The sequence below is a fragment of the Hirsutella rhossiliensis genome (assembly GCF_020360975.1).
Source record: "Hirsutella rhossiliensis strain HR02 chromosome Unknown scaffold00011, whole genome shotgun sequence".
Classification (NCBI taxonomy): domain Eukaryota; kingdom Fungi; phylum Ascomycota; class Sordariomycetes; order Hypocreales; family Ophiocordycipitaceae; genus Hirsutella; species Hirsutella rhossiliensis.
The window spans coordinates 1,823,460-1,837,017 of record NW_025408677.1 but is presented as its reverse complement, the minus strand read 5'-3'; the positions used below and the strand labels follow the sequence as shown (position 1 = coordinate 1,837,017).

The 13,558-nt window shown below is 58.3% G+C and overlaps 4 protein-coding genes across 4 annotated transcripts; 1 reads left to right on the top strand and 3 right to left on the bottom strand.

Moving 5' to 3' along the window:
- On the top strand, nucleotides 1–405 carry HRG_08978 (uncharacterized protein; the record flags this gene model as incomplete). The annotated part of the gene is made up of 1 exon (XM_044867449.1): nucleotides 1–405. The coding sequence occupies one exon, from the start codon at nucleotides 1–3 to the stop codon at nucleotides 403–405; it is 405 nt and encodes a 134-aa protein (XP_044717470.1).
- A 525-nt stretch (nucleotides 406–930) lies between these two features.
- On the bottom strand, nucleotides 931–2,616 carry HRG_08977 (uncharacterized protein; the record flags this gene model as incomplete). The annotated part of the gene is made up of 1 exon (XM_044867448.1): nucleotides 931–2,616. One exon carries the CDS (start codon nucleotides 2,614–2,616, stop codon nucleotides 931–933), a length of 1,686 nt encoding a protein of 561 aa, XP_044717469.1.
- Nucleotides 2,617–4,334: 1,718 nt separating this feature from the next.
- On the bottom strand, nucleotides 4,335–5,013 carry HRG_08976 (uncharacterized protein; the record flags this gene model as incomplete). The annotated part of the gene is made up of 2 exons (XM_044867447.1): nucleotides 4,335–4,338; nucleotides 4,400–5,013. 2 exons carry the CDS (start codon nucleotides 5,011–5,013, stop codon nucleotides 4,335–4,337), a joined length of 618 nt encoding a protein of 205 aa, XP_044717468.1.
- Nucleotides 5,014–8,629: 3,616 nt separating this feature from the next.
- HRG_08975 (ATPase family associated with various cellular activities (AAA) domain-containing protein) lies at nucleotides 8,630–11,966 on the bottom strand (the record flags this gene model as incomplete). The annotated part of the gene is made up of 6 exons (XM_044867446.1): nucleotides 8,630–8,977; nucleotides 9,045–9,355; nucleotides 9,418–10,652; nucleotides 10,735–11,268; nucleotides 11,368–11,677; nucleotides 11,723–11,966. The coding sequence occupies 6 exons, from the start codon at nucleotides 11,964–11,966 to the stop codon at nucleotides 8,630–8,632; spliced, it is 2,982 nt and encodes a 993-aa protein (XP_044717467.1).
- Nucleotides 11,967–13,558: the final 1,592 nt, after the last annotated feature.

The window sequence follows — 13,558 nt, the reverse complement described above, 5'->3', positions numbered from 1 at the left end:
ATGGCTCCTTCTCTGCGTCGCGGCGTCCTCCTGGCCATTGCTGCCTGCCTGGCCGCCGTCTCGGCCAACCCCCTGCCTGCCAACGAGGCCGCCGCCATCCCAGAGGCCGAGATGCTGGTCAAGGAGCAGCCAGACGCCGTCCGCGCCAGCGAGTGCACCACCACGGTGCCCGTCTTCCCCACCTTCACCTTCGGCCCTGTGCGCACCGTCTACACGACCACGACGACTGCCACCCATCTCGTCGACTGCGGCGGCTGCAATCACCTGGCCCTGTCCTACGTCCACCTCGGCGTCGGGCCCGTCGTCTTCTTCACCACCACCACCACCGCCCAAACCCCGGCCGCCACCACCGTCCTCGAGTGCGGCAACCGCCCCGCCGAGGCCACTCCCGCCCCGGCGCAGTAGTGTGCGCCCTCCTCTGGCCCCGGCCACGGCCCGCGTTACTGGGAAGGCCCCTGGGACCTGGAGCCGACCGTCGCGGCCCCCCCGGGCCTTCCGAGTCCGACGTGCACATGCAGCACCTTGCTTCGGCCACAGCTCCCTGACGGGACCTGCAGGGTGTTCCCTTCGCTTGTCACGTCCACCAGCACCGTCGACTGCGGCTCCTGCGCGCTGGCCTGGTCCACCGTGGTCATCCCCTTCTTCGCCCCAAACCTGTACACGGCTACCGTCTCGCCTGCGACTCCCACCACCAAGACGGACCTGGTCTGCGCGCCGGTGGAGACGGCAGGGTCGGGTTGTTGGCTCTCGGGTGGTGTGCGGCTGTCGGGGGAACCGGTGGAGACAGGTCGGGGGAATGGGGACGAGGCAGCTGTTTGATACCGTCTTCAAAAGGATGTCTGAGTTAATAGTTAATCAAACAAAAAGCAGTCGAGTATGATCCTGGTTCGGGCGAGCATGGGCACGTATCCAAGAAAAGCCCCTGTCGGCTCATCCTTTCCCTCTCTTTGTGTCGATCCAGTCGCCGTCTTCTTGCAAGTCACCATTGCCGGCACTCCGGTCCTGCTCCGGAGGCGTCGCGCTCTTGGCTAGCAGGTTCCGGGTCACGTCGAGCCTCCAGATGGCAGGCCCGCACTCGCCGTCGTCGTGCCGGTTCGCCTCGACCCATGTCCGAATCTGCCCGCGCACCTCCTTGTTGGACGTGAGCGTCGCCATGCCCGTCGCCCAGCCGTGCATGAAGATGGAGAGCTTGGCGCTCTTGAAGTTTGCGCAGCGCGCGACGTCGAGCGCCACGCGGGGGAGGCGCGCCTCGGCGACGCCGCGGCAGATCGACGGCCACGTCCAGTCCTCGTCGACAACGCGGATGGGCACCTGCACCGATGCCGGCAGCGGGTAGACGGACAGCCGCTGGAAGCGAGCCCGGAGCACATGGTGCGGCGTGCAGCGGATTTCCGGGTCGACGGGCACGAGGTACCTTGCGCGCTCGCGTTCGGTGGCCGTGCCCACGGTGCCGAGGACTTGGTGGAAGTGCTCGGCCGCCTCCTTGGTGCACACAAGCGCTCGTCCGTCTAGGATGGGATACAGCGTCCGCGTCATGAGCCCGCCGTGCTGCGTCTCCTCCAGGATCTGCGCCCTCGTCGTGGATGCCTGCCACGGCTGCGGCTGAAGACGGAGATGGGTCAGGTCCGAGACGAGATCCACGAGGATGGTATGGTCCATGTTGAGCGTCGCAGTCAGGCCCTCGTGCTCGTCCCCGACGAGGCTCTCGATGGCGACGTCGAGCGGCCGAGACTTGCCGTTGGCCAAAAAGGCCGAGCCGCCGTCGTCCAGAGTCACCTGCACCAGCGGGTCCACGCGCGAAAGCTGGTCGAGCAGGGCACCGACGTCCTTGTTCCCGCGGCCGAGGTTGGGCAGCACAAGCCGCACCCGCGGGAAGCGGTACTCGTGCCGGTTGAGCCGGGCCGCGGCGACCAGCCGCCTGACGTGCCTGGCCAGCGGAATGTCCTCCCACTCGCGCTCGTCAATGTCGTCGCCGACCTCGTGCTCGCCCCAGCCCCAGCCGCCGTCCGTCATCTGCCTCGCCAGCCGGTCCGGGCGCAGCGTCTTGATGTCGAGCCACTCGCCGCCGCCCTCGACGACGTGGACCTCGACCTTGGCCTGCTCCTTCAAGGCGCGGTGCAGCTGCTGCTTCTCCCGCCCGCTGAGCGTCATGCGCGCCACCTCCTTCTTACGGGCCTCGGATGCGGACCCTTGAAAGACCTGGTTGACGGCGACTAATGAGCGGCATCGCTTGAGCATGTCCCAGTGCATCGCGCCACGGGACACGTCGATGGATCCCGTCGCGAGCTTCTTTTCCAGTCTCGTCAGGGCATCCGCATCCAACGATGCTCCGCGCAGTTCCGAGAGCGCCAGTGTAAGAGACTTTTCCGTCCCTCTCAGATGACGCACGAATGCCGGGAGTCCAGTCGCCTGAGACGGCTTGGCTCTGTCCTGAATGCGCGCCAGTAGACTCTCAACCTCGGGGAGGTACGACTGGGCGAGCGACAAGCTTTGCCTGACTGCGCGAAGCATCATATCCTGCTGGGTTCCGCTTGTTTGCAGCGGTGGGCTTCTCATTTCATCATCTGCTCTCCACGATGGTCGAACATCCTCCGGGTCACCAGGGGTCGTGCCCATGGCCACGGAATCCCGGCTGCTGCTACTACCTGGGTCGTCCATTGTCCGCGACTCGGCGGCAGCCGCCATGTTTTTGGTCGAGGAGCTCCAGTGGCCTCATCATCGGTCCACGCCAACCCGTTCAGGCCACCAGAGTCTGTGAAATGTGCGAATACAACCTCCGGATGGCCGTTGGCCAAAATGGTCGGCGTAGGAAGTTGAGACTTGGCGCCAATGTCGGCGCATGGTTCGCCCGTTCCGATCATGTTCATCCCATCTTCTGGTCTCCACCATTGAGTTGTTTGACCACCTGTGGAGTGACTGGAGTCCATGACAGGCTCCCAGCTAGCCGAATGGAACATTATTTGGCACAGAAGCGAATCTATTCTGCATGGAGCAAGGGAACAAGGTCCATGTCAACAACAGGTCGAGCTCAGTCGGGCAAGACGGAGACGAGGGTGGCAGCTCCCGCTCTGTCAGAGTGATTGCCCGCCTTTGCTTCACAACGTTTAAATCGGCGTGATGCAAATGTATGTATTCGTGCTGTTCCTCGGCTTCATATGAAGTCGTCTTGAAGCTGGCCACGGCTCGCCCATCATCAACAGTGCACATGCTCGTCGCGTGAGTTGGCCTCGGCTTCTGGCCACGCACGGCACACTTGCGTCTCTCCCCGAACAGGACAACCAAGCGTGTACAGTATCACGTTCATATGTGTGTGCAAAGTAATATTTGTAGACGCGTGCAGGCCGTATCTGCGCTGCCACCCGCTCAGCACCCCCTCACATCCAGACCCAAAGAAACCCCTCCCCTTCTGCATCCGCCACATCTCCTAATTCCCCCCAAACCCCGCTGTTCACTTTCCCGTCAATAGTTGACTTGGACTCCATAAGTGATCACTTCAAACGGGGAGAGGCTGTTCTCGGCTGCTTGAAATTGTCACTTGTAAACGCTTGGTGTCTTCCCACGACTGATAAAACCATGCTGAACGGTATTACCTAAGCATGAATTTGAGTGTTGGTCACTCTTGGTCCATCAACCGCGCGCCCATTGTGATGGTTCTTTGATAGTGGCAAGTGCATGTTTGGCGTGCCATTGCGGCAGTAGGCCCGTCTGGACAGTCACTGGAATAGACGTCGGAAAACACACTGTATTTGCTCTTGTTCAAAACAAAGTATTTGTGGACAAAAAGGTGCTATGTAACCGTGGTGGCCGACGGCCGAGGATCAAAAAGTGTCCCAGAGCCTCAGCCGCGCCAGTGGCAGGCGCGAGAGTAAGCTCGAGAAAGAAGAGAAGGCCCAAAATTCTAATGGTACCGCGCACCCAAACACCACGCCAACAGCAAGCCTCGCCACCTCCTGAGTGCTGTCGGTAGTCAAGAAACCCACGACAATTTTCCCGTCCCACGTAGTCTCAGCATTGGTAGTCGACATCTGCGACAATTCTAACTGCTTCATTGTCGGCACTCTTGATGTTGAGGCCGATACCATCCTTGGCCTCGTCGGCCTGGGACAGGTACGCGTTGTAGCTCTGGTTCGACCCTTTGGGGCAGACGGTGGACGCCTTGTCGGTGCTGCCTTCTCGGTAAACGTGCAAGCCGGGAATATCCATGTTCGCCATAGAGGCGGTGATGCACGAGGCATCAGCGCCGGACCAAACACCACCGGCTGCTTTGCTGTTGGTGCTGCTGGCAAAGTCGAACTCGACCCAGGTGCCGCCCCACTGGCCATACGCGTTGGTCTTCAGCTCGTTGGGCAGGCACGTGCAGGAGCCCTTCGTGTTTGGAGCGGCTGCCACGTATTGGTACTTGCCTGCGGCAAGCTTGAACATGAAGAGCTTTTCGTCCTTGAAGGAGCCGTTGACCTTAAGCTCCTTGCCAACCTTGAGAAAGCAGGTGCACTGTTGGTCCCTTCTGTCTTTGCCGACGTTGTTGAGCTTGACTGTATACTTGAACTTGTCTGGGTAATCCTTGACAAACGAAGACGGGACCGGCTTGAGGTTGCAGCCGAACTGACCCCCGGTGCCGCCAGTGTTGCCGGGCTCGGCAATCTCTGCGAGGGTCGCGCGCTTCTGCTTGCCGCCTTGACACAGCTCGTCTGGGTCGCTGATGCCCTGACCGTTGTCCTCGCCGTCGTCCGAGTCGGAACCGGTAGAGCTTGGTTGCTCGTACTTGGGAGAGGGCTTCGCTGGCGGGGTGTATGACGGCGGAGGTTCCTCGGGGGCCGAATAACTAGGTTCCGGGGGGGAATCATGGCTGTCTCCGAGGGCGTTGTTATCGACGAAGTTGACTTCTTTGCTTGACGGCCCCACACTCTTGAAGAAAGTCTTGGAGCGGTGGAGATGCTGGTGTAGATGGCCGCTGGGGTGAGCCGAGACACCGAGGGCGGCGGCGAGGATGAGCGTCGTGGCGGAGATCTTCATGGTGACTGAAGCGAGGGATTGTGTTGTAGGATATGATATGCGTCGCTGCAGTCGTGGTCGGGAGACGATTGAATATTGCCAGAATATTCAGGGTCGTCGGTCGGGGTTAGTTAAAGGAGCGTCAAAAGTTGTTCAAGGAGTGCAAGGTGAAGAGAGCGTAGACGAGTTGCACAAAAGGCGGAGGCGGCGATGTTGGGTTTGTAAAGAATGACTTGGCTGGAAGCCGGAAAGGTTTGCAACAGAGCACCGCCGAGGGAAGATGTTGAAGGGGGAAAAGGGGGAGAGAGCGGGAGAAGGGGATGAGCGTTATTAAGCGGGCAAGGGGTGGTTGCTTATTTACCTGGGATATTGACCAGCAAAAAGGAGTCGGTGCGTATGGGATTCGGGAGGGGCGTGTTTGGACGCTGGCCAAGGTGTCTGATTAGCAAGCTCCCCTGTCCACCATCCCCTGTCCACCATCCCCTGTCCACCATCCCCTGTCCACCGTCCCCTGTCTTTTGTTCCCTGGTCCACCCTCGCCACGTCCACCGCAAACGCCGTGTCAGGTTAGTCAGTCAGTCGGTGACGAGGTGACGGGAAAAGGGATTGGAATTCCCACACGTCACCTGGTGGACGGCGGCATCGTGCATTTTGGCAGTCCACAGTGCTGGTGCGCGCTCACCGAAAGGGGGCGGCGGGCTGCCAGGTACCAGCCAGTCCCCATTGGCCCGGCTACCGAAGGGGCGTTTTGCACAGTGCACTGAGGGCCAATCACACAGCCCTGACGATGGTGCCCCGGCCAGCGCATACCGGGTGGACCAAGGTGAGGCCGAAATGGCCGATCAGCTTGGAGCCAACAGTTCTTGCAAGAGATTGCTCAGACAACGGTAGGCTGACAGGCCGGCCAAGGTCAACAAGGCAGGTGGATGACAGGAGCCGCCTTGTCTGCGGCGCTTACCAACAGTGCGGCGGGTGTGCTCTGTTCTAGTGCGCCCATGAACGGGAACGATGGGGGGAAAACCCTCCCGAACCGCAGCAGATCAGCGGATGAACAGGCGGCCCCCCCCCCCCCGTGGATCGCTGGATCCACCAAGCGCTCGCACAGTGCGCGCGCGCCGGAACCAAAACATGTGCGTTTTAGCCGCCGACCAGGCCAAGAAGCATATGCAGGAACGTGGCATGAGGGTGCGCCAATATGCGAGGTGCCTGGCGTGCTTGCCACCTCGAGGCCCTCAGCCCGATGCATGCAGCAGCCATGCCCGTCCTTGCAGCATGACAGTGTGTCCACTGTTGTGCTGGCAGTCTTGATTGCTTACAGATGCCTATCTTGGCTGTTGGATGCCGCGTCAAGGTCGTACCCGACGCTGGAATCTGCTCGCGCCCTCTCGGCCTATCATGCCGTGGAACTGGGGAGGGCGCTTATGAGATTATGAGATATAACCTGATTATTTCGCCCTGTACGCGCCGCCAGCCCCCACGGGGCCCTTGACGGCTTCACAGTGCGCACACGCGTGCCCCGTTTCGTGCCCCGTTTCGTGCCCCGTTTCGTGCCCCGGTACTGCTTCGGCCACGCCTTGAAAGAGGCAAGCCCCAAAAAAACCACGTGATCCAAGCGCCCTCGCACGGTACACCGCCAAACGCCTGTCGGGCCACACGTGTTTTGTTTGGAACGCCACGAATCCAGCTCACCGTCGTCTGCCTGCTGTACAACCGACAAGCTTTTCCGTTGGCGCTGCCCGCACCGGCCACCCCCCCTCCCCTTTTCCGCCTCTCCAGAATGTTTGGAACCTCGAGAACCGTCTATACACTAACTGATATGTACTGTGCAGACGTCGGCAGCGTTAAGTTGCACATGCATCGGTCTGGTGTAGGCGCGTCTGTCTGGGCACTCGCCGTTTCATCTGGTCTTTGTTTGTCTTTCTCTGCAACGGCGCTCCAGGCACATGCCGGGAATGAACAACAAAAGGCTGCCGCGGCATCGACCTCTCTGCATGCCGCCCCCTGTGCCGTCTGTTCCCCTTTTTCCTTCTCGCCCTTTCTTTTCTTCTTGCCCCATTGCCGTGGCAGTGTAAGGAGAGAGACAGGGGGCAACAGGAAGAGTGACAAGGCGGTCAGGCCTGGCAGGTTTCCCGAACGGTCTCCCTGATTATCCAATATACCTACCTTACACCTTACATACAGTACATGCGTTCTGTACGGAGTCCATGAGTCCATACTTGGCAAGCAATCTGCCCCCTTGCATCGCCCAACCGCCAAGGTCGGCGACGGTGGATGGACACGTCTCTCCATGCACGGCCCCAATGAATGCAAAGCACTCATTTGCAGCGCAACCAAACATCTTGTTAGCTGACGATCCTGGCTCCACTGCAATGCCCATGTCAGCGAGCAACAACTCACCACTCTCACTCGTGGCAGCAAAGCTATGGCTGGCCGGCCGTTCGTCTAATCTAAAAACAGCAACGCGTCTTCGGGTCCATCCACTCCCCATCCACTCCCCGTCTCTCCCCTGAGACATCAACAGCAAACTACCGCCTCTGGCCCCGGCCCTTCCGCCATTCAGTGGCATTCAATATCGTTACTTCTCCGCTTCTTCCACGTAGCTTCTACCGCGAGGCATAGGAACCCAAAGCCCAATGAATGGCATGTCGGTGGCTGGCTCGGAGACATGACGGCACAACCTTGTGTTTTTGTCCATTGGCACGTGCTCGCCATGATGCGCGCCCCCCTATCCTCCTCCTCCACATCGCCCTCCGTCGGATATTCTTGTCTTGGGGACCCCATACAGCCCGATGCAATCTCTCCGTCATCGCCATCGTCACAGCGCCCGGAAAGGAGGGGGTTGACAGGTCCTTGGGATCTGTCGCCGTAATTATCCATCCCCCCTTATTCGTAGGCTCGCCATTCTTGCTTGAAGCCCCACGGCTATGCCAGGGATCCCGCCCCTGCTCTCTATCCACCGCCCTGTTTCGCATAGCCTACTGTATGTACCTACTTGATCCCACCGACTGCTCAGAATAGTAATGCCGGCAGTATTAGACATGCCCAAACTTACGAGCTATTAAAGATATAAAACCGGCCGCGTGCGAAACCAACACACATGTTGTGCACACACACACCCCTCTCTGCCTTGAAGCTCTTGAGACAGGTCCGAGATATCACTCTCTGGTGAAAAATGTCCAGGAACGCAACTACGTCGCAGCATAAGACCTCATGAAATTCCAGAACACCGGAAAACAACAACCGCAACCACCGACCGAACCAGCTCTGGCGGAATAAGGACAAGGACACGGCCGCCTCTCTCCAGCCAAGGAGGCCCCCGTTTGCTCGGGCAATGCGCTACCTACAGGCCTCTCGAGTTCTGGCCACGTCATCTCACAATGCTCCTATCCTTGGCTGAGCACCGTAGTATAATTCACTGTCAACAAGTACACATTACCTGTACACCAGATGTATAACAGCTTGATAGGAGGTAATCTGGAAACGCCCAATGCTCCGTGAATCCTGTACCGTGCGTATGCTGCGAGCCGTGGCCGTAAAGTCGTGCATCGTCAATCTTCATTGCTGCTCATGACCCTCACCCTCGTTGCCAATGCCTACCGCCTCCTCCGCCACCAATCCCATCTTGCGCCTCGTCGCCTCAAAAGTAGCTCCTCATTGCGTCCTCGTACCCGGCTCCGCCCCGGAGGTCTCGACCAAACTTGGCGTGCACGTCCAGGACCTGCCTGATATGCCGCATGCTAAACGACTCACCCTTGCTAACAGCCAAGTCTTGAGCCGAGCCCACCACATTCTTGATCTCACGGCCATTGAGGTCGTGTCTGGCTAGGTCCTCCAGGTCGTCCTCGCTGAACGGCTGCAGCTCCAGCTTGCCGAAAGCCTTGATGCGGTCGATGAACATCTTGAAGATGGTCTTCTTGGCCTTGGCATCGAGCGCGTCGTACCGCAGAGCAATGTGGATTCGTGACTGGAAGGCCTCGTCAAAAGTCTTTGCAAACGTCATCCACGGTTAGCAGGCCGTCCACGAGCAAGGGGTCGCAAGTTCGAATACGCACCTCGACACGGTTGGTCGTGAGGAACAAGATTCCCTGAAAGTATTCCAGCTGGCGCAGAAAGATGCTCACGAGGGCGTTGCGATGTATGTCTTGCATGTTTCGCTTCTCCAGAAACACGTCCGCCTCATCAAGCAGCAAAATCGCGCCCCACGCGTGACAAATGTCCAGAATCTTTTGCAGCTCAGCCTCGAGATATCGCGAGTCGGTTCCCAGCTCGCCGGCCGAGGCCATGTAGAGCGGACACTTGAGGAGCTCGCTGATGCCTTCTGCGGTCAACGTCTTGCCTGTACCGGGTGGCCCGTGGAGAACAGCTGAACCAAACGTCAGTCCATTGTCGGAGCCAAGACGATATACTGGCCCTTGCGAGACTTACTGACGAGCCCTTTGCCTTTTCCCTGTATCACATCGTCAATCGTCTGCGTTGGGTGATACTTGCGAGACTGGACGAGCGCTTGGATCAAATCCTTGGTCTCTGGCTCGAGTACAAGAGATTCCCATGCCTTTTCGTTCCACGTAATGTCCTCGACGGCCGACACAGACAACTCCAGCCACTGCTTCTCCGAGAAGGAGAAGCCAAACACAACCGGAGACGCAATGAGATAGTCCTCTTCGGAGAACTCGGGCAGCACCTCGGCAGCCGTCTCGGCGGGGGTTTCAGCTGCATCTCCCCCGACCATGGAGCTTCCGCTCGACGACTTGCCCTCTCGAGGGACGGCCTTTCCCGGGAGCGATTGCAAGATCGTCTCCTCCGTTCCCGCCTCCGTCTCGTGCTTCGGAATCTTGGCCACGAAGACGTCGCCCTTTTCGTTTTTGAAGACCTTGGAGACGTATTCCACTTTTTCGCGCTGTTCGCTTCCATCCGATTCGCACTCGCAGCAGCCCGACTCGTCGCCTGACCCCTCGTCGGACAGAATATCGTGATCCTTTGGCCGAACAGTCGAGACGGAGTAGTTGGGGTTGATACGTCGGAATATGGCAGGATCCACCATCACTCGGCTCTGCTGGACGTTGAATTTGATTATGGAGCCTTTCTTGCGCTTCATATACGCGATGCCCGAGTAGCACTTGTAATGCACGCCGTTGAGGGCGACAAATTTCTTGCCCCTCGCAATGAGGTCCTTTTGAACCTGGTCCTGTTCCTTGTGATACCTCAGAGGGTAGCAGGGCAGGCTCGTGATCTTTCGGGCCCCCTGAAAGTCGGAGATTTCTTCCGCCACGGTGCCGTAGCCGAATTTCTTGCCGTCGAACTCGAGATACTTTCCCTCGATGAAGTAAAAGTCCCCTCTCATAATGGTGGACTGGTGATATGCCATGTCCACCTTGAAAACCCTAGGATCTTCCACGGCTCCGTACGTTGTGCCGTAGATGAGAGTGTTGGGCTTCCACAGCGCCCACAGCAAATCGAACGTGATGACGCCGCTGTCGAGCATGGGGTAAAGGCTTTCCTTGACCTTGGCGTAGTCCTTATCCAGATACTTGATGAGGACCTTGAGCTGTTTTCGTTTGTTTTCAAGGCGGGTTCTGTTCTTCTTGCGCTCCTTCTTGTTGTCGCCAGCTGGTCTCGCTTTTTTTAGGTGCTTTAGGTGTGTACGGAAGTCTTCTAGGTATCTACAACAAACATCAGTCTCATCAGAGATGGATAGAGCGACAAGCCGTGGGGTTCGGGAGAGGGAAAGGAGTATTCACATACAAGAAGAGTAAATTGGGATCCAGCTTTGGAGTTTCGTCAACCAGGCTCGCTCCTCGCACGTTGCCAATGACGTCCTGCAAGCACTCGCGCAAGAGTTTGCTCCTAACATCCACAAATGTTGCACGATACTTTCCTTCGCAGTCGAACGTTCGTCGAACGTGAAAGATGTAATCATCGTATAAAGAGCTCATGGACATCTCGGCCGTGTCCTGGAGTCTGTAGGTGTACAGGGAACTGTCCCAGACCCAGTCAACCCGTTTAAAGTCAACCTTGGTCCTCTTTCGCGTAGCCTTTTTCGAGCTGCCTCGTGGCTTCTTGTTGTCGCTGCTGGTATCGGGCTCTTGGAGATCCAATCTCGGCGCAGATGGTGCACCACGAAATCCTCTTGCAGCTCTCGGGCCGAGACCAAGGCGTCCCAGGCGCTTGGAAGGCGGGGTGACAAAGGAGGCCGGCTGGTTGGAAAGGTTGCCGTTGTGAGCAGAGGGCAGGAGATTGCCAAGATGGCCGCCCGGGAGACCGATTCCCGCTGGGATACTCGGGACCAAGCCACAAACCAGTCCGCCAGTCCCCAGGTGGGGAAAGGGCGTAGTTTGGGCCATTTGGGATTGAAGCTGGGAGATCCTAAGCTCCAACCGATCAATGTGGTGGTATATGTCACCCTTGGCGGCATCCTTGCCGCCCGGGCCCTTGCGGTTGTCTCCATGTGCGTCGGTCGATGTCGTTGAGTCGGAAGAGTCGGAGTCAGAATCCGAACTATTTCGTGTCTGCCTTTTCGCTTTTGCCGAAAGGGAAGACTTGGGCTTGGCTTTGGACTTGCGGGACGGGGCCCGTGCCTTGGAGCTGCGAGACGATTTCTTTGATTTCGGCGCGTCTCTCTCGGTGAAGGGGTCCGAATCCGTGGAGTCGCTGTCGGAGTCTGACGAGCTCTCCTCGCGGTCCTCATCTGAGGATGAGCTGGAGTTGTCGGCTCGCGCAAGTTTCCCCGCACGTTTTGACTTGGCGCGAAGATGGTTTCTGGACCGAGCGGCCTTTGTCGGCTTGCGGGCCGGCGCCTCTTGACGAGTGGCCCTTTTCTTGGACTCGATTTGAGAGGCTTCGACTGATTCTGGATCGTTACTCTTGGTCGGGCCCGTTTCGGCCTTTAGACGCGGAGTTTCCTCAACTGGAGTCTGCAGACTACCAGTGTCTTTTCGGCGATCCGATGGACCAGCGGTGACATCATGAGGCTCCATACTCTGCACGAGCCTGGCCGGTTGGTCGGGGACAAGGCGGATGAAGAGAGAAAAGGAGGCAATGGCCGGGGCGCCAGTTGACGGGATGCAAGGGTGAAGTTGGTGTATAATGTGGGCGAGGGTTCTTGAAGTCGCCACTGGCCGCCAGAACGTATCAGTCAGTAGCAAAGCTTGCTTCAGAATCGGAAGAGGAAGCTCACCTCGCGATGGGCTGGCAAGATGTCACCGACCAAGCGATGGTGTTGAAACGGGATAGAGCCGCAAGCAGGCAGACGCGACTTGTTGCCACTTGTTGGAGGCGATGGCTGCCTTGAGGGCGGTCTTGTAGGCAGGCACTTGGGCTCGAGAGGAGCAGCAAGGAGGGAAAAGTCGGAGAGACGGGGAAGAGAAAAAGAAGCAAAAGGGCGGCCAGCAAAGGAGGTTGGCAGGAAAGAAATATATACCTTGGCCGCCTTAGCTGGGACTGCAAGGCAAGGCAAGGCAAGGCAGATAGGTAAGGTAGGTAGGTAGGTAGGTTAAGGTAGGTATGCTAGTAGGTCAGGGTCAGACGATAAAAGACGGGGTACCTCCCATTATCTATCTACACGCAGATCTACACGCAGATGGGTACCCAAAGAGTCATGTACAGTAATTGATACAGTAGGTAGGCTCCGTCTGCACCAACCAAATTTTCTGCGGAGGCCCTGATGCCTTGTGCACCGACAGGCACATCAGGCAGAGAGACTCCCACGCAGGCAACCGCCGACAGCAATGACCCGTCAGAGATGCAGACTGTCGAGGAAGCGGGGCGAGCCAAAGCAAGGCGGAAATCGAGGTTACGTGATGGGATTCTCGACTTGGGCACAGCTTGTCGGCAGTGGCGGCCCAATAAGACGGCCTTGCGTGGCTCGTCGACGTCGCACGCTTCGTTCGCGTGTGCTACAGGAACGCCTCGTCCACGCATTCGCACAAGGACTGATTTGCTGTGTTCGAAGCCTTTGCACAAGTGCAGCACCTGGTGCGTTGTTGGCCCGTCGAGAACGCTGGCGGCGTGTGTTGCCGAGCAAGCTCTCTGTTCCTCCGCTGGGGGGGGTAGCCCGGGGGGTGGGGGGGGAGAAGCGCAGCTCCGGATCGGCAGCAGTCGAGGGAGCGGCCCGTCGCCACTAGGCAACTTAGCTGGTCTAGAACAGCCCAAGAAAAGACGGAGGATGGCTCCACTTGGTGTCTAACGTCCACTGCAGAGAAGGCTGCCTGGATACTCGGTAGCATTACTAACTAAACGTCGGATATAAACGTTGGATATGAACGTTGGAAATCTGCAGGTCCTCCTCTCGGCCATCTGTCACAGGGCGAGGCTTGCAAGGTAGGCCGAGTGTCATCTTTTGCTGGCAGCCTCATGGGCCGTTGGGCTCATGCAATCAAGCAACGACATGTCCATCCGCAAAACGACGCAGAAGCAGCTTGCCTGCGGTGCGGCAACGGCGTATTGACAGGAACCTGCGGTTACCCGCAAGGTACGGATAGGTAATTACCTACCGGTACCTCCTTTCTACTAAGGTCCTTGCTGCTGTCGTCGTCACCTTACTAGGTACTTACTTATTAAGTTAGTTAAG